Here is an 18,264-nt window from a genome sequence, read left to right as displayed (position 1 = left end):
GCAGGAGGCAGCCCATCAGTGACTCTTTCATCACTGATGTTTCTCTCTCTCTACCTCTCCCTTCCTCTCTCTGAAATCAATAAAGACATATTTAAAAAATATATTTGCTAAGTGATTGAGGAACTATGACACATTCACTCTCTTCAAAGAAATGACTTAAAGACACAATCAGGCTAAAGCAGAATAGGTGGCCGTTCTCTGCCATCCATGTGGCAGGTATGATCTGAGGGACAACACTCCAAAAGGCCTCTAACCTCCATTTCACCCAAGCCTGGAAATAACTTCCCCTTCGGTGAGTAAGCTGTGCTGGGCCTTCAATTAACTGGACGTCAGTCACTGGAAGCTCGTAAATTAATGTGATAGACCTGCGAGGGCGGATGGCACATTCACTTTATTGTCTGGCCACTCCCAGCAGAGAGCCCAGCGGGACAGGTAAGTGTTGCTTGTGGGGTGAGCCAGAGGAAGTCAGCAGCGCACACGCCTCCTAGGGAGGAGATAACCCTCCCAAGCACTGAGGGGCCTGTGTGGGCGCTGGAGGAATTCTCCGTGACTCACTGTCTGCTCCATAGATGTGTCCTGGGCCAGCCACGAGTGGGGTGCAGATAAAGATGAGAATGGGGGCGCTTATTTGAGCTCAAAGAGGTCAGTGGCTGATGTGTGCCAGGTCATGCTCTATGGCCAGGGATGGGGTGTTCAGGCCAGGGCTCTGATTCTGGGGCGCTGGAAGGCTCTTTGATTCCATGAATACTATTCCCGATTCTACACTCCCAAAATGCGTCACGGCGTATGGCAAAAGTGAACGTAAAAATATTGACGGTTTTGGAAGAATCTCATGGCCCTTTTTAAAATAACTACGGAGGCTAAGTGGAGAACCTGTTCCAGACCATCCTAGCAATGGGGACACGACTGTAATGCACAGAACATGACGATTTGAAGGGTCTTGGGTGCATTCCCACCACGCCCCTTGGTCTGCCACCAGAGTTCTTAAGCATAGATCTTGCTCTTTTTTCTTTCCAGGTTGGGATGGCTGAAACGAAAAGCCTCCCTGCTCTGCCTGCGCAGAAGTCAGGGCTTCACCTGCGCCCATGGGTCAGGGCTGAGGGCTAAACCTCACTGGGCTGGGCGACCCCGGCCTTCCACGCTGTCATTAACTCACAGATCAGTGAGGACAAAACGGGCTCAGCCTGCAGGGGGGCTTCTTAAAGTGTCTAGACTAATTCAGCAAGCATGGGCTCTCAGTGGCCCCTCCAAAACCCCCAAAGCCTCCTCTCCTAGTTCAATGTCGTCAACCCTCCTTGCTGGACAAAAGAGGAAGAAACATACTCACTGGTTCCCAGACGAAGGCTTAGCCAGCTGCGAGCTGGAGACTCGTGCTTTGTCAGGACTGAATTCATGCTTGACCTCTGGGACAGTGGCACCCTGTCTGGCCCTCGAGCCTCGTGCCAGGCCCACAGGCCTGTGTCCCTCTCTGCCCAGCTGCAGTCCCAACACAGGAGGGCTTCCTCCAGACTCAGCCTCAATCTTAATTTCTCCAGCTGAATCCGTCTGCACAGAAAACCACGGAGCTCTCGACCCAGCCAATTTGCTTCCCTCCGACGCAGGCCCCCTGGGCGCTGTATATTTTAACGTATGGACTTCGTGGCCGCGGTTTGCACTGTGCTTCCCTGCTGGTGGTTTGCTCCCCTCGGATTTTCCATTTCCAAGTACCCATTCGCTCCCTGGAACAGACTTCTCACGCTGCTGGCTGCCTCGGCGTGCCTTCCTTTCCCGGAAAGCGACGCCTTTAAGACCCTGGTTTCTGCAGTCCCAGCAGCAGCCATTAGACACCTTGGCGAGGCAAAAGGCCTCAAAGTTTGGTGGCTTCTCCCTGCCCGGCAGACGTTCGCCCAGGACATCAAGCCAGTTCCAAAGCATTAGAAAAACTTAAGCCACAGTCTGCTGAGCACCGCTCGGCATCAGGGCCAGTCGCCGTGGCAACCCTCGGCTTCCCAGCCCCACACATTGTCTGCGGCTGGGCTGTTTGCTTACTCAGCTCCAGCACTTCCAGTGGACCTGCTGCCCCCTCGACTCCAAGTGCAGCTCCTTTTGGGCTGCACCCCCATCCCCGCTCCACTGAGCCCACTCTCTGCCCCGCTTTTTCCTGGCAAAACCTTGGAAATCTTTAGCTTGGCAAAGCCTTTCTGCAGAGGCCCCGAACATCACGTGGCTTCTTCCCCCTTACGCACAGATGGCCCCCATATTTATTTTAGCCACTGTTCAGGCTCAGCTCCTCAGCCAAGTCTCATTTCCTCAGCCAGCCCAACCCTGGGAGTGGGAGTGGGGACTGGAGCTGAGCTCGCACTTGCCGGGCAGCGTTACAGGCATAGACCCCAGGCTTTTTTCTTCTTTTTAATTTGAACTTTTCTGGGAGCAAAAAATTTTTCCTCCTGAAACTCTCAAAGACAGTCCAGAAAGCATATAGTATCCACTACCAACTCACATACTTGGGCCCAAACAGGAAAATTAAATAAACTGCTGCTGTGTTCAATACTGAAGGGGAAAAGGCACAGGTATCTGCTGGGGCTTCCTGTTCCCTGGCAATGGCACCCAGATGCCACTCACCCCCTTCCAATGTTTTATTTTGCCCAATGTTTCTGCCATCATTTCTCCTAAGCACGGAAATAATTTCCTGGAATAAAATGGTCTACATATGTAATGAAATTACACCAATTAATGTTCTCAAAAATATTTAATGATACAAAAAATGATGCTAAGTGAAAAGAGCTGGATAGAAAAACCACACATACAGCAGGATACCAATGTTGTAAAAAAAAACAAAAACCACACACACATTTAGAAAAATACCAGACAGGAGAGCATCATAGCATTAACAGCGATTATTCATGTGGTGGTACTTGACCATTTTCTAAATATGTCAACTGTTCACACAAGTTCAAAGCACTAAGTGGAGGTTTGGAAAAAACTCCCAGGAACAGGTCCTTTGTGGGAGCCATGGAACCCACTTCTCGGGAGCTGGACACAGGGTGGGAAGAACGGTTTTAAGGAGAACCTGCTTGGAGGTGGGGCAGGTAAGAGGTGTCTGATTCCAACACTGAGTTTCTGCTTTCTCTCAGCATGACTGTACCTATCATCTTGGTCCCAGCCTTCTAGGAGTCTGCAATCTAACCAGAGACCACCACCTATAGCCAGGCCTCATGCACTGAGCAGACAGGGACCCTAGGGAAGAGCTTTCATCCCATCTTAAAGGGGAACAGGCTCAGGTGAATGTCTCCCTCACAACCATACTGCTAGCCAGCGGTCCAGCTAGGACTTGAACTCAGAGCTCTAATATCAAAGCCTGCTTCTTACCCACTACATCGCCACATCCAAATCTAAAAAAAACTTCTCCCAAACAACTTTTTAAAAATTTACTATTTGATACAAAGGGAACCATGTACCCACATCGCTTGGTCCCTATACCTCATCTGTTGGGCAGACAGCTGAATGTCCGGCAGGGTAAGTAACCACCTGTCAAAGCATCTCAGTGGAGGCAGGGTCTTCTGCTCAGCCTGGAGCCTCACCACCTGTGCTGTCCTCTCCCATGATCCAGTTCCAGATTTCAATTTCTTGAAAATCCTCATCCAAAGCACCTGATAGGTGAGCCCACGCCCGGCCAGGAGTGGCTCAGTGGTTGAGAGTCGACCTAGTATCCAGGTGATCAGGTTGCGGGCTTGATCCCCAGTCAGGGGCGTGCAGGAGGCAGCCGATCAATGAATCTCTCATCATTGATGTTCCTATCTCTCTCCCTCCCTCCCCTTTCCTCTCTCTGAAATCAATAAAGACATATTTTTAAAAAAAGGTGAGCTCACTACCCCCCTCTCCCTTTTCTTCCATTTCCAGGCCAGGGTCTCAGAGGGCACACTGATTTCTACCCCTAGGCCTAAAGCGGGACAGGAGGGAACAACTGAAGTTTTGTTCATAAAAAATGAATCCTAGAATTTGAGAATTTTGTCATTTATTTTCATATATACCTTTCCTATAAAAGGATCTCTTTAGCTAGGCCAGGCGTGGTTTAGTGGTTGAGTATCGACCTAGGATCCAGGAAACTGCAGTTTGATTCCCGGTCAGGGCATACCCAGGGTTGTGGACTCGATCCCCAGTCGGGGGCATGCAGGAGGCAGACAATCAATGACGATTCTCTCATCATTGATGTTTCTCTCTCCCTCTCCCTTCCTCTCTCTGAAATCAATAAAGATAAATATATTTTTTAAAAAGGATCTCTTTAAAAGAACTGATTTTAAAGAATCACCAAATCGGTGACTAAGGATTTTCACATTCTGTGTCACATATTTCTTTAATTTTCTTAGAAGCATGCACTACTTTGGAAATCACACACACAAATGATTACTCCAATGCAGACTCATACCTCTCCATCCTGAACCACGTAAAAATAACAGCCCAAACCATTGACACTGATAATCAAATGGACACCCAAGTTCTACGGCACTATTGCTGGTATGACCTGCACCCCCTGGAGCTGACCACAGAGCCAGAGACCTCTGAATCCCCCCCCCCCCCCCAGAAAGGCTCTGTGGCCAACTCTAGAGGGTCTGGCCCTCTGACCGTGGCTAACAACTCCCTCTAGTGGCAACCTTCTTTTCTTTACAGGTGGGGACTGGAGAAAGAACACATCCTTAAATGCCAGCAAGAGGTTAGGCTAAAGGCAAGCCTGGGTTTAATGAAGAGGCAAATAACAGGGCAGCACTTTCATTCTGAGACTTGCTGCTAATGACTTATGGTGAATATTATAAAGATACAGGAACTGGGGAAGGAGGCAAAAAGTTGATGGTGGTGGACTGTCTTAAAATTCTTTGCAAAGCCAAAATAGAAAAACATGTACATGGTAAACTTAAATATAAATAAAAGGCAACGAAGAAGTTAGACCTTAAATGGTCTCTAGCATATTAAAATTCACTCTGGAGTGACAAGGGTTCCTGTGAGAATTTGCACGTCTGTGAGTCGATGAGAGGCTGAGTAGTTAAAGACAATGATAATCAGTGACTTGAATGTAGATGTTAAAACCTGCAAATCCTAACAACTTCCTTCAATATGATCTGCTAGGAAGCTGAAATTCACAATACCAGTTGGAAATGCTGTCTCAGTAAGTATCACCATCCTCAACGCAGGAATGGTGTGACGCAGACCACCCGTCCTTGCATGCCAAAACCGCTCCAACCGGGAGGACAAGGAATCAAGCATCGCAGGCACCAGGGAGAAGAGGACAGATCTCCGTCTGGGAAAATGGCACCATCACCAGTCTCCTGCACCCCAGGAGGAAGTGCTCAATAGTCCAGAGCTCTCCATATGTACAAGTTCAGGTCCAGCTGCCCTGCGAATAGGCCTTTCTGAGCTACCCTGCCAGGGCTTCTTCTAAACAGCTCTGCCTAGGCTGTCTTCAGTCTCAGATGAGAAGTCAATTAGGACAAATCTCTAAAGAGGCCCCAGGAGAGGTTTCCTGGATCTGAGAGCAATTTTTTTTTCAGCATAAAACCAGTGGATTAAAAAAAAAAAAAAAAAAAAGGCTTGAGTCCAAACTTCCATCTGTTAAACCTTGATAAACCTTGATTAAGTTTAAAGTCTAAACACAATCTTTTAACACTTGACCCACAGGAATGGAAGAGAAGTTGGACAGGATCATATGATCAGGGGATGGGAATGACCATGGGGCTGCGACCAGCCCCAGGGAGGCCACACCAGCGGTCATCCTCCCCCACCAGCCATCATGGGGCAAGATGCGTCTCCATGTCCTGTTATGCTTGGATCCCGCTGGCCAGCCTGCCTTCCTCCTTGGTACATTTTCTGTGGCCCCAGGCTCACCATTTTTACCAGATTCCAACAGCCAGTCAGGTCCTTGAAGAACTTTTTGAGGAATCGATCATATTCTTAGTTTCAACGGCGTACAACATTTTCCCTGCTGCTTTTTCTCTTTAGAAAATAAAACATCACGTATGATGAATCATACAGCAGACTAGGGTGAAACTAGGTCACGCAGCTTTAAGAAAGGATTTAAACTGACTATAAACTTCCACGAACTATGGAGGAAACACTGCTACGAAAGGTCGCCACTCCCAGCCACACAAGCCCCTCAGTGTGCTGATGTCAGGCTGGAGACAAAGTCAAGCTTTCTTCCCTTGTTAAAAACATCAGTATGCTTTTCGATAGAATTTAGCTTTTGGGTGTCGTTTCTCTTTATACGTTTCCTCAGCTTCTCTTGCTCCAATTTCCCCTGATGCTCCAGGGATTCTAGTATTATAATCTGTTGTGATGTAAGGTATTGTTCCCTCGAGCCCATGCTGAAATGAAAACACAGAAAAAAACATGGAAACCCTCCAAATCCACCCAATCTTTCTCCCCCAGAAGACAGTGTTAAAAGTGAGCCTGAGTGAGGTCCTCTCCCTTTGAGACCCTTGCTCCCTTCCCTCAAAGCACTGGTTCAGATACAAAGGTGTCTGCCTTGTTTCCGTCCAGTTCACTCCACAAACACATTAAGCAGTTCAAGAAGGTAAATGTGAGTGTTTCCCTCTCAAACAAGCAGGTAAGAAGGGGCGGAACAGCCAGGCCACTCATAGACCCTGCAGTGTATGGCTTGGCAACCACACAGATGCTCTTGGCCAACATGACCTTCCCGTGGAAGCACCTGAAGAACGTCCTCAGTCTCAGAAAGGGGTAGTCCTGGGGAGGCCACTTCTTCTCCCACAACCTGCTCCTGGAATAAGGGCTTTCCGACGGGGCTCCTGACCACGGGCGGTGGTGGCTCATGGCCTTGCTTCACTCACCTTGCCTCCTCCAGCCTTTACAACAAAGTGTAAGTTTCCCCAACAATACCCTGATCTATGACTCTCGTCCCAATTTCAGGCTCTCACTCTCTCTCCTATGTAAATGGCCAGCTTCCTCCTGGGCTGTCCCTAGGAGCCATACTCACCTGGCTCTTGAGGACACACTGCGGAATGGAAATGGCTCCGACCAGCAGACAATTCACGTTTCTTAGCTCTTCTGGGGGCACAGGTGTGAGGATGTGGTAAAGCCTCTTCTCCATGTCGATCCCTCTACAAATTCCTGGGAGATGCACAGAGCACATAAAAATCACCCTTTCTGCAAGATATCACCCCCCCCACACACACACACTCCAAATTGCAGAATGGCTTTTAAAGTAAGAGAGTTTCGATTTCAACTGGGTTTTGCTTTAAAAATACAAAGTGGCAAGAAATAGAGTATATGAATATCAGAAGACTTGGTAGCTTCTCCTTGTTCAGCTGTGAGGCACCTAAGTGCCAAAGTCCTAGACTATCTCACCTCCAGCACACACAAGTGAGACATCTAGTGGGGACACAGAGATGACTCAACCTTTCCCATCACCCATTCCTTCTTTATGGTCTGTATAAAGTGACACAATTTCTGTGGAAATGTTTTAAGAAGTACAGTATTGCATAAACCAGAAATGTGTAATTATTTAAAGATTTTGCTAATTTTGGGTCACCCTTCCAGAAACATTCACTGATGTTTATTGACCTCATGAGCCAAGGGACAATCACCTGAGGTGGGCTTGGTGGAGGAGACAGAGGCCAAAGCTGCAAGGCCCAGGCCAGACGGTGAACCTGTGCTACGGAAATGCCAGGATGCCGGGATGTGACATCATCGTTTGTGCTCAGATCACTCGTGAGTGTGTGTCCAGTTAGGAAGCATTTCCAGTGTCCAGTGCAGACATGATGCTCACACTGGCACAGTGAGGACATGAGATGGAGAAATCTCAAGTATTTCAGAAACAGAAGCTCCCTGCCCTGCCAGTGGGTCAGATGTGGAGAACAAAGGCAAGGGGTTGCCGAGGACCCAGGGGTCTGGCCCAAACACTTGCTTGAATCTTTGAAGGACCATTTGAAGGACCTAAGGGAACAGGAGGTGGTATGGAGTGGGGAAGAGGGGACCCGGGGAGAACATCAGGTGTATGGATTCATCAGGACCACAGTTTTGGAACTAAGTCCTAGATGCAAGTGAGATATTCAAGCAGGGAAGTGCACTAGAAACATGGGCTTGGAACCCAGATGCACGGTTGGGCTAAAGATCCTACAGAAGTCAGCATAAAGATGGATTTAGAGTCCCAGTAGTGGGTGAGATGGCCTAGAAAAAATATGTCAAGTGAGAAGGCCACCACTAGGCTCTTAGGAATCCTGGATTTAGAGGAGCTGGCAGGAGAAGCAAAGAAAGAGCTGCTTCCTGCCTGCCATTCAGTCTGAGGCCCACTGTACTTGGAGACAGATAAACTCTCTGACCACTCCAGTCAAGACAGCTATAAGGTCAAGACCAGCCATCTACAGTAGAAGTGGATCAATTTCAATAGGTTTATAGACATGTTTCACTCTCACTTACCAAAGCCCAAACAATCACAGATTGGAGTCTGGGCAAGCAGGATAGGTCCATTTGCATATCCTCTGACATCATCCAGGATCTTGCAAAGACCAACCCAGTTGGCGTTCACAGCATACAGTACATGGGTAGGAGCGACATCAGAGTGAGTAACCCGAAGGGCAACTGCATTGAAAGGGACCTGGAAAACAAATGTGCATCTCCCTCTATTAATTCTTTTTTTTAAATTAAATTTTTGGGTGACATTGGTTAATAAAATTATAAAGGTTTCAAGTGTACAATTCTATGATACATAATCTGTATATTGCACTTGTTGACCACCCAAAGTCCAACCTTCTTCTGTCACCATATATGTGATCCCCTTTACCCTTTACTAACCCCCACCTCTATTAATTCTAATTGAGAAACTACTTTTGATTTTTATCAGCTGACTAGCCAGCTACCTAAAGTTATAGCTGCCAAACTGACTATGAAAAAGTATCTAAACAGAATGGAAACACCAACCAGCATTTGCTTCTAGTTTCACAGCTTTAATACAGAAAACCTAAAAAATTTAAGTTTTTGTGCACAATCCACACTTGCTGGAAATCTAAACTTAATGCCCGGAACTTTCTTGTCTAAAGAGACACATAAGACACAAGTCTGTAGATATCCTAAAGGAGTTTCAGTAGTGGGAGACTGTAAACACCCCATTCACTGAGATCTCTAATGTAAGAAAGTCAAAACGCATTCAGTGAGAAAAAGCCACCATTCACTGCCTAATGTAAAATATTGAATTAAGAAAAATGCATCACCCAGCTGGTGTGGCTCAGTGGTTGAGCATTGATCTATGAACCAAGCAGTCGTGGTTCGATTCCTAGTCAGGGCACATGCCCGGGTTTCGGGCTCGATCCCCAGTAGGGGGCATGCAGAAGGCAGCTGATCAATGACTCTCTCATCATTGATGTTTCTACTACTCTCTTCTTCCCTCTCTCTGAAATCAATAAAAACATATTAAAAAGAAAAACGCATCACACTCCTGGAGCACAAGATAAATAACTACATTTAACATTAACTTTCTAGGTAATTTCAAATTCTTAAAGTAGAAAAGTATTTTGTTACACATATTATTTAGATCCCCCTCCCCAAAATTTGAAATAACAAAAGCAGTTTAAAATACTGGCATATAAGTTCCAAATTCAGTTATACTGCTCTAAGTGAGCAAAACTCCACTCAGATTCTCTGGTGGAAACAACTGGAAGGCCTGCAGCCAATCTCAGCATCAGGCTGGAAGGCACAGTCTTGCGGTCCCGGTCCACTGTTCCTGCCTGCATGACCTCGGCCTGTGTCTCCTCCATCTGACTGTGCCCAGTTCTCTAAGCTGGAAACAGGGAACATACTAGTATGCCCCTCACAGGTGCCAGGAAGTCACCAAGCCATTCCCTGTAATGAGCTTAGCACAGCGCCTGGCATAGAGCGAGGGCTCAATAGTGGACAGGCAGTACAACAGAGGATGAACGCTCTGGGTTCTGGAGTCAGGCTGCCTGCGCTGCAGTCCCAGCCCAAATTTTTACTATGCCCCTTTGGGTCAGCTGACTCCATGTCCCTGTCCTCAGTCCTATCATCTGTAAAATGGGGATTATAACAGGGCCGCTGTGAGTAAAGTAGTAAACACAGGCTTAAAACAGAGCACAGCACAGAGTAAACACTTAAGAAATGCTACCTGTTGCTATTTTACTCTTCCATCACTCGGAATCCTAATATTAAGGTGGTTTTTTTTCAAAATAATTCTTAAGAGCTTGGATCCCAAGATGCAAATACTCGGGTATTGGAATCTACTTTCGGCAATAATATGATAGGCTTTAAGAGTGCTCTCTGGGGACCAGGCACCCACCATTGGCTCCACACCACCATTCTACCAGGTCAAGTACTGCTTCCATTCTACAGACGACAAACTGAGTCACAAACTAAGTCACACACAGCTCTGAAGCAGAAGTGCTAGAATCAGACAGTCTGGGTTTAATCCCAGGGCCACCTGTGGGATTTAGAGAGCACATTCTTAACCAGCATGGAACCAGAGCTGTGCCCCGGAGAGTGCAGCACAGCACAGGGGCTGAGAACACAGACCCTGGAGACCCTGGAGCCAGACTGCCCGGGTCTGATGCCAACTCTGCCACTTCCACTGGATTACTCAGCCTCCCACCTGCAAAATGGGGACAGTCACCGAACCCACACCATGGGCTGGTTCTGAAGATTAAATGAGAAAGGAGTTATCTAGTGGTTAGAAGAGCGCTTGGCACACAGGAAACCATAGAAGTGTTTGCTAAGTAAACAACACAACAAAGCCGATCCCAGCACAAGTTCAGGTTATACCTGATAGGGTGTCAGACCATGTAGGGGACGAAGCGGTTTTGGCACTGGGGGCTGCAGCTGGCCAAGGTAACCCAACACCGCCAAGTCACGAAGAACTCTGTTATGTGACTCTCTGAAAAGTAAATCAGAAGGAAGTAAGGAGAGATTTCCCCTTACAGGTCCACCCCCCACTCGAAACAGAGGACACTTGTCATTATGTAGATTACATCTACAGCTTAGAATCTGCACACCCTGCCTTTCTGTAACCCCAATGGAAAACATGAAGTAGGAAGACTCTCCTTCTGTCACAGCTCCTGGTAACCAAAGCGGGAGACCACTCTGGATATTTCCACGGGGAAAACAACAGATTCTCCTTCACACATACAGCTGTGCTAGAGATCTGAAAAATCTTACAGGACTTATTGCTTTTAAAGAATTGAGGACAGAAGGCCTTCTTAAACTGAAGAAAACTGAATTCTCCAGCCACAATGGTTTATTTACCTATTTCTTGGAGTTTTTCTAAACGTAAAGTCTGACTGGACGCACATCAGCTTATGCCCAGTAAATGCAACTGGACTCTCCTTTTCTTCATCACCATATTCCAAATTCTCTGCAAATTCTTCCAGGTAGAAACCTCTGTTTTTGACTTTGGACTTGCTTTTTGTATACAAGCCATCCATGTCGTCTACGTAGTCGGGAGTGAGGTGTGGCATGAATCTACTCCGGCCAGAACTGAACTGAACGACGTGGCTGGGCGACAGCAATCGGATCAGATCAACGAGAAGCAAAAGTCCCTGATCTGCACAGAAGGAGATGATGTTAGCAGTCAATGCACCAAAACAACACCGTGTTATTCTGAGATCGACCAGGAGACTCTCCTAAAAACTGGGCTCCAGCTGTAATGTCTAAAAGCCAAAAGCTTATTCCCACTGCCAGTCCTTTTCTGCTGGATGTGCCTCTGTGGGCTTACCTGTCACCCAGCCCATTGTGTTGATGATAAGAGGGAACTCTCTCTTGTAGGAGCTGAACACATACTTTATTATTTCAATGTAATTCTCATAGTTGTTTTTACAAGCAGATTTCCCAAAATATACCATTTTCTGTGGTGTCCTCTGGTGTGTGAAAGGTGGTCCTAAGAAGACAAGAGATAAAAGTAATGAATCCAATAAAATAATAAAATAATAAAAAGAGTAATGAATCCATGCCCTGGCCAGTGTTGCTCAGTGGTTAGAGTCAGCCCAGGAACCAAAGGGTTGAAGGTTCAATTCCCGGTCAAGGGCACGCACCTGAGTTGCAGGTTCAATGCCTGGCCCAGTCAGGGAGGCAACCGATGATGTTTCTCTCTCTCCCTCCACTCCCTCCCCCCTTCCACTCTCTCTAAAAAGCAATGGAAAAAATATCCTCAGGTGAGGATTAACAAAACAAACAAACAAACAAACAAACAAAGCAATGTGGAATTCTGGTTTGGATTCTGAACCAAAAAAAGGGTATTAGTGGGATAACTGACATATTTTGAATAAAATCTATAGACTAATTAATAGTATTCTATCAACGTTAATTTCCTGCTCTAGGTTGTTGTATAGGGTTAAATAAGATATTCATATAAAAGGTAAGTATATTTCTAATTTACATATAACAAAATGGATAGTAGTTCCATTTACTAAAATGGAACCCTAGAAGATGTCTTTATTTTTTAATTTTTGGAGGCTAGAGGAACAGTTATGGGAAGACCATGAGTTTAGTGGAGGGATGTTCACATTTATATTTGAGACTTTTATATAGGGTGTCTTTGTTTTTTAATTTTTGGAGGCTAGAGAAACAGTTATGGGAAGACCATGAGTTTAGTGGAGGGATGTTCACATTTATATTTGAGACTTTTATATCCTTAGAGGTTTTTTTGTTAAGTATCATTACTCTCACATTTTATAACACCAAAACATTTAAGAAATATAGAATACATACCTAAAACTGGTTCTGTAATATTCAGTAAAGAAATGCAACCTGGAGGAGTAAATTCTGTCTGTCCCAGATCACATTCCAAATAGTCAACGCAGGAAATACTGAAAATTTAAAAGGAAATCTTAACTAGCTTTACTGTTCCAAAAGGAAAAATCAGATCTTCAAGATTTTATGTGATACAGTCATAATCCACCCTAGGCAGGTTTTTTAGCAGAACGTTTAATCCATATTTTTAAAAAATTCGTAAAGAGAACATGTAATGGGGTCAGTGTCCGTTCATAATATGGTACAACTATCTTTCCTAAAATTTTACCTTTAAAAGATAGCAGAATTTATCCCTACTCTGAATCTCTGGATATGGACAAATATAGATTTTGAGACCAAGTGACTCCTCCCACAAGCTCACTGACAGGCAAGGTCAGTACACCCCGAGACATTGTCACCTCACTTCAGAACACAGTAAAATAGTCAATGCCATCACTCAGCTGAGCAGCTTGGTTCAGAGTTGTAAATAACCTCTACTTGGAAGTCAAAAGGCACTCCCACCCAGTTTCTTAAGTCAAAACTCCTACTTCATGCCCCAAATCGAGCAACATGTCAAAACAAGAAAAACACTCTTACCTATTTAATAACTGGTTAATCAGGTATCTATTAAACGTTGACTTTCCAACGTCCTGAGATCCACAAACCAGAATGACAGGGCAGCCATCTACTTCCTCTGGAGGTGAAACAAACATTGACCCTAGAATTAGTCATCTTTGGGGCTCTAATCATACACAGGAACCCTGAGGCTCTGGCGGAAAACACTCGAATTTATCAATGTGTCACTCACCACAAGCGACGCTGACTAACTCTTCCAGGGCCGAAAGGACACTCTCTGTAAAACGAAGGCCGTTTTTTTTCTTCTCTTTTTTAATGCCAACAGATCTCAAGGCAAAATACTCAGCGTTAATCTGGAAAGTTACGCTCTGAAATTAACAATGTAAGCTTTTAGAAAAGGTGAAAGCAAATGCACCCTTTTTTCCTCAGTTCTAAATTAATAAGCTTCATACAGTTGTAAACGACAGGAGATAAATTTGAACCCTCCCTTTTCCTCAACCCCCAAGTCCAACCCTGCAGTAAGGCCTGTCTACTCTCTTCCTGAAGTCACCAGTGTCTGTTTTCATAGCTATGCTTACTTCCAAGCTGCCATCACCTCTGAGGACCCTCCAGAGAGAAACAAAATGCGGGAAATTTAAAAGTGATTGCCAGAAGAAAAACAGAATAGAGGACCGCAGCCATAAAGCTGGCTGGTAGTTTGAATAAAGTCAAGGCAATACCCAAAACAAAGCAAATAGAATATGTGCAGACAGAGCTGAAAGGGCATGAAAGGCAGGCCCACGAAGCCCAGTGGCGTCCTAGCAGAAGTACCAGGAAACCTCCAGAAAGCAGCTGGAACGGAAGAGCTCAGTCCTGGAAGAGCTGTTCTGGGGGAAGCAGGTGGGGCGTGGATGGAATAACCACGGGTGTGGAAGAGCAGCAAGGAAGAGACCCACCCCATACAGACGCCAAACAAGGACTGAGAATCCCCCGGCATTAACACTTCCTATCAGCAACTCTGAATTCTAGAAAACAATGGAGCAGGACTTCAGTTTCAACATCAATGACCACACCTTCTTGGTCTCCAGGAGCCCAGTTCTTGGGAATGCCTCGGGGCTCAGGCCTGGAACCTTCCCCTTTCTAGTTTATCAACTCCCTTGGTGTTATTATCCCACCTGGAGGCCTTTGGAACTCTCTTCTGCTGAAAGCTCCAAATTCGCATTTCCAACCTTTTATCTGAACTCCAGAATCTCAACATCTAACAGGCATCTCAAAGTCAACACATATACACCCCCTCCTATAGTTGCCCCCTCTCAGTGAATGGAAACTCCAAGCACCCAGGGGTTTGCCCCAAAAGCCTCAATAGTCCTTGACTCTTCCTCATATCTCATCGGCCAGTCTGCCCAGCAATCCTATGGATTAGATTCAATTTATTGGCCCATGGGAGGCAATTAAAGTAACAATTTGACTTAAGGAAATTAGTAACATGGCCATGAAAATATACAGGTGAGAAAAGAGAGAGATGGGAGAAAGTATAAGTATGTCGAAATTACTCATTCACAGTTTAGAGAAAACTCATACTGTTTCAAATTAATAAATCAAGATACAAAGATAACCATTTTAAAAAATGCCAAAAGGCATTTAATAAACTACAATATGAAATTATAGCTTTTGCTGGGGAATGAAACTGGGGGGGAGGGAGACAATTTTCATGATACACCTTTCTATAGTGACTATTTTTACTGAACACAAGCACAACAATCTGTATGACATATAGAACAACAAGACAAACTTATCTTTGAAGCGAATACCCCACACAGTCATTTGATATGACTATTTTGGTGAAAGTAACTAGCAAAACTCTGAATGAAAACTAGTTTACCTCTTGTTCAAAAATGTAAGATAAGCCTGGGTGGCTGATTATGAAGTTCACAGTGGAGGTTTTCAGATTCTCAAGCATCACAATGGAACAAAAAGGAGAGAAATTCTTCATCAACCAACACCTGTTTTCTGTAAAGAGAAAATTAAACTGCCTTACAAATAGTAACCCATTAAACGCTGTATCCTTTAGGACTAACATTTCCTCGGCTAAACTGTCAACTTTTTGAGGGTAGGAATGACGTTTGAGAGCCTTTTTCAGCAGGCCATACTGCACAAAAGGAACACACCTGGGTTGAGAAGTCAAACCCGGTTTGGCACCTACTAGCTGTGTGGCCTTGGGCAACTTGTCTCATCTGTAAAATGGTGAACACAATAGTTTCACTCTCAGGACCTTTGTGAGGGGTTTTTGTTTTTTTAAATCTATTTTTTATTGCTTTTACTGATTTTAGAGAGAAGGAGAGGGAGAGAGAGATAGAAACATCAATGATGAGAATCATTGATCAGCTGCCTCCTGCACGGCCCCCACCAGGGATCTAACCACGACCTCCTGGGTCATAGGTCAACACTCAACCACTGAGCCACGCCTGCTGGGCGTGAGGGTTTATTTTTATTTTTATTATCCTCACCCAAGAATATGTTTGCTTATTTTAGAGAGGAAGAAACATCGATACTAAGTGCCCTGACCAGGGATCGAACCCGCAACCCTTTGGTGTACAGGATGATGCTCCAATGAACGGAGTCACCTGGCCAGGGCTGTGAGGGTTTAGATCGATACAGTAAAGTGCGCAATGTCTAGGCCATAGTGCACATCTAAAAGGTGCTAGCCTTATATAGCACATCCTCAGTAAACCATCCAGTTCTCTTCATTACCCCGGTTAAGATGAGCTCTGAGCAAGGTTCGGGCTTCCCTTTTCATCTCCTTCTTGCTTTTCTCAGGCATCGAGTAATGAACTGCACTGATAGTGAGGCGGGAATGGGTGTAGGTAGAGAAGACATCCTGGGAAGGCTGGCCTTGGCTAATGTTAAAACCAAGCACCTGCACCTGGCCATAAAGGCAAGTCACGCGACAGATCCCGCTAAAAGTAAAACCCTAGCAGGGAAAGAAAAAAAAGAAAAGAAGTAACGTTACAGATCCTGTTATTAATGACTGAAATTTTCTAAAACCTTAGCTGCTGTTCACATATCAAAAGGTGACAGATTTCTAAATAACAGAATACACTGTAGTAGGTGACTTTCAGGTTTTTAAAATGTTTTTGACCTAAGATTATATCCCACGGCAGTACAGACACAGCAGGGGAACATGGACACATGAAAAACAAGGGCATCCCATGAACTCAGCTCTGCTGTCCTCCTGGCTCCCTGTCCTTAAAAGGCCCTGCCTGCCAAGTCACCCCGTCCCTGGGTTTTCACTTCCCTCCTGCACTGGAGGAGGACCTCCCAGACCAGATTCCAAGGAAAGAGCAGGGGCTCTGCAATAAGGCTGCGGGGGTTCGGATCCTATTACTGTGTTCCTCTTGGCAAGTTACCTAAGCTAAACCTGTTTCTTCCTCTGTAAACATTCACACTAATAGCGGTAATGACTCCATGTGAGCTGGGGGTATTACATGGGTTCAGACAACCAAAACGCTTAGAACACGCAGAGCCTGACATTACTAAGCACCCAGTAAATGTGGCCTATTATAATCATTACCACCGAAGTCCCCTTCAGCTCTGTAGGCCTACATCACCCTCAGCAGAGTCCTCCTTACCCTCTGCTCAGCACCACCGTCGGGAGGCATCTCTCCACTCGCGACCGGAGGACTGGCAGAGGGAACACGGTCTCCTCCCGGCCTGCGGCCCCGGGGCCGCGTCCTCCCCCCCGCCCCCCGGCCCGGTCCTCTCGGCGCCGACTCACCTGCTCCCGCGGCAGCAGCAGCAACGCGCGGCCCGGCCCGGCCGACCGCAGTGGCGGGATGGGGAGGCTCGCCGGCCCACTCGGGGCGGTGTCCTCGTCCGAGGTGGGGCTGGGGGCCCGGCTGGGGGTCGGGCTGGTGGCCGGGCTAGGGGCCGGGCTGGGGGCCTTGGTCTTGGGCCTCGGGGCAGCCGCCGCGCGCGACACCAGCCAGCCGCCCTCCCGCCAGTCCGCGCCGGCCGCCTGGGCTTGCAGCAGCCGCCGCCGCAGGCGCCTTCGGCCGCACCAGCGCAGGAGTCGGAGCCGGCGGCGGGGCCGGCGGCCGAGGATGAGCTTGGGCCGGGCCTTGCGGGTTCGCGTCCACGTGGAGCGGAACGGGCCCCGCTTCTGCAGCTGCAGCGTGTCCGCCATGCTGGCCGCTGGCGCTGGCGGCGCGAGAATCTCGCGAGATCTCGTCGCCCCGCAGCGCGGCTCGTCGAGCGGCCGAAAGTGGCGGCCTGGGAGCGGCGGGCACCCTCTGCCGGCAGCCCCGGCAGCGCACCCGAGCCTCGGCCGCCGCCTCCAAGGCTCCTGCAGACCGGCGGGGGCTCCGAAGGCAGCGCCCCAACGACCACCCACCCTGCGGGTTCACCGAGGCGCCCCATTTACGCTAGGCAAAAGCCCACCCCGACCGCCTAGAGGGTGGAAGCCAGATATCCGACCCCAAGGCCTGGGCCGCCTCTCGGGAAATCCACCTGGGATAACCTCCCCCGCCGAAAAAGCTCCGAGATTTAAACAAAACCCGTCTATTTGCATACCCTCGCTTTGCATGCATTTGTCTTTGGTCTGAAGGGAGCAACCCTGAACAGCAAGGCGAAACCACGACAATTCACTGAGGACTAGGGGCAAGGGAGGGCAACTCAAAGCTATGTCTCATTTGGTAAACTGAGGCCCAGATGAAAGGTTCTAAAACCGGCAGCTTTTTTTCTTTCTTAATTGATTTGAGAGAGAGCGAAACATCAGGTTGTTATTCCACTTATTTTTGCATTCATTAGTTGGTTCTTGCCTGTGCCCTGACCAGAGCTGGAACCTGCAACCTTGGTGTATTGGGATGAGGCTCTAACCAACTGAACCACCAGAGCAGGGCAAAGGGGCAGCTCTTGATAGCAATCCTCCACACCCCGTCCCTCAGGGCTCCCAGAGAAGCTGTGTTCCTGCCTCTCTGACCCCCTATAAAAAAATGC

At 47.0% G+C, this 18,264-nt stretch overlaps 2 protein-coding genes across 4 annotated transcripts in view; both read right to left on the bottom strand.

Annotated features, from left to right (window-relative positions):
- The window catches only part of PLEKHG5 (pleckstrin homology and RhoGEF domain containing G5), a gene marked incomplete at its 3' end in the record, with an annotated part of 49,788 nt that extends 48,262 nt beyond the window's left edge, over window positions 1–1,526 (bottom strand). Inside the window, exon 1 of one of the 2 annotated variants that reach the window (XM_081143754.1) lies at window positions 1,328–1,526. In XM_081143754.1, the coding sequence (XP_080999880.1) occupies window positions 1,328–1,394 (67 nt within the window). In that variant the 5' untranslated portion in view covers window positions 1,395–1,526. The remainder of the gene's footprint in view (window positions 1–1,327) is intronic. The other variant, XM_081143753.1, reaches the window with a different exon arrangement.
- Window positions 1,527–2,717: 1,191 nt separating this feature from the next.
- Window positions 2,718–17,488, bottom strand: NOL9 (nucleolar protein 9). 2 transcript variants are annotated; one of them, XM_081145114.1, is made up of 12 exons: window positions 17,045–17,488; window positions 16,021–16,240; window positions 15,152–15,279; window positions 13,523–13,658; window positions 13,312–13,408; window positions 12,694–12,791; window positions 11,702–11,863; window positions 11,233–11,530; window positions 10,753–10,864; window positions 8,404–8,581; window positions 6,962–7,095; window positions 2,718–6,332 (listed from the first exon to the last, which is right to left on the bottom strand). In XM_081145114.1, exons 1-12 carry the CDS (start codon window positions 17,450–17,452, stop codon window positions 6,183–6,185), a joined length of 2,121 nt encoding a protein of 706 aa, XP_081001240.1. In that variant the 5' UTR covers window positions 17,453–17,488; the 3' UTR covers window positions 2,718–6,182. The 2 variants fall into 2 exon arrangements, with proteins under 2 accessions (XP_081001240.1, XP_081001239.1); XM_081145113.1 differs by lacking the exon at window positions 17,045–17,488 and adding an exon at window positions 16,899–16,935.
- Between the last annotated feature and the right edge of the window lie 776 nt (window positions 17,489–18,264).

The sequence above is a fragment of the Miniopterus schreibersii genome, assembly GCF_964146895.1.
Source record: "Miniopterus schreibersii genome assembly, chromosome: 8".
NCBI lineage: Eukaryota > Metazoa > Chordata > Mammalia > Chiroptera > Miniopteridae > Miniopterus > Miniopterus schreibersii.
The sequence above is the reverse complement of the archived record's forward strand: the minus strand, read 5'-3'. Positions and strand labels throughout refer to the sequence as shown.

What these genes read in the sequence shown, in the direction of transcription:
- NOL9 (XM_081145114.1), bottom strand. Translation starts at nt 17,452, where the DNA reads ATGGCGGACACGCTGCAGCTGCAGAAGCGGGGCCCGTTCCGCTCCACG. An exon ending in CTTACATTTTTGAACAAGAG is followed by an intron (nt 13,659 to 15,151) that starts GTAAACTAGTTT and finishes TGTTAATTTCAG; the next exon opens with AGCGTAACTTTCCAGATTAA. An exon ending in CTGTGATTGTTTGGGCTTTG is followed by an intron (nt 7,096 to 8,403) that starts GTAAGTGAGAGT and finishes TGCATCTCCCAG; the next exon opens with GAATTTGTAGAGGGATCGAC.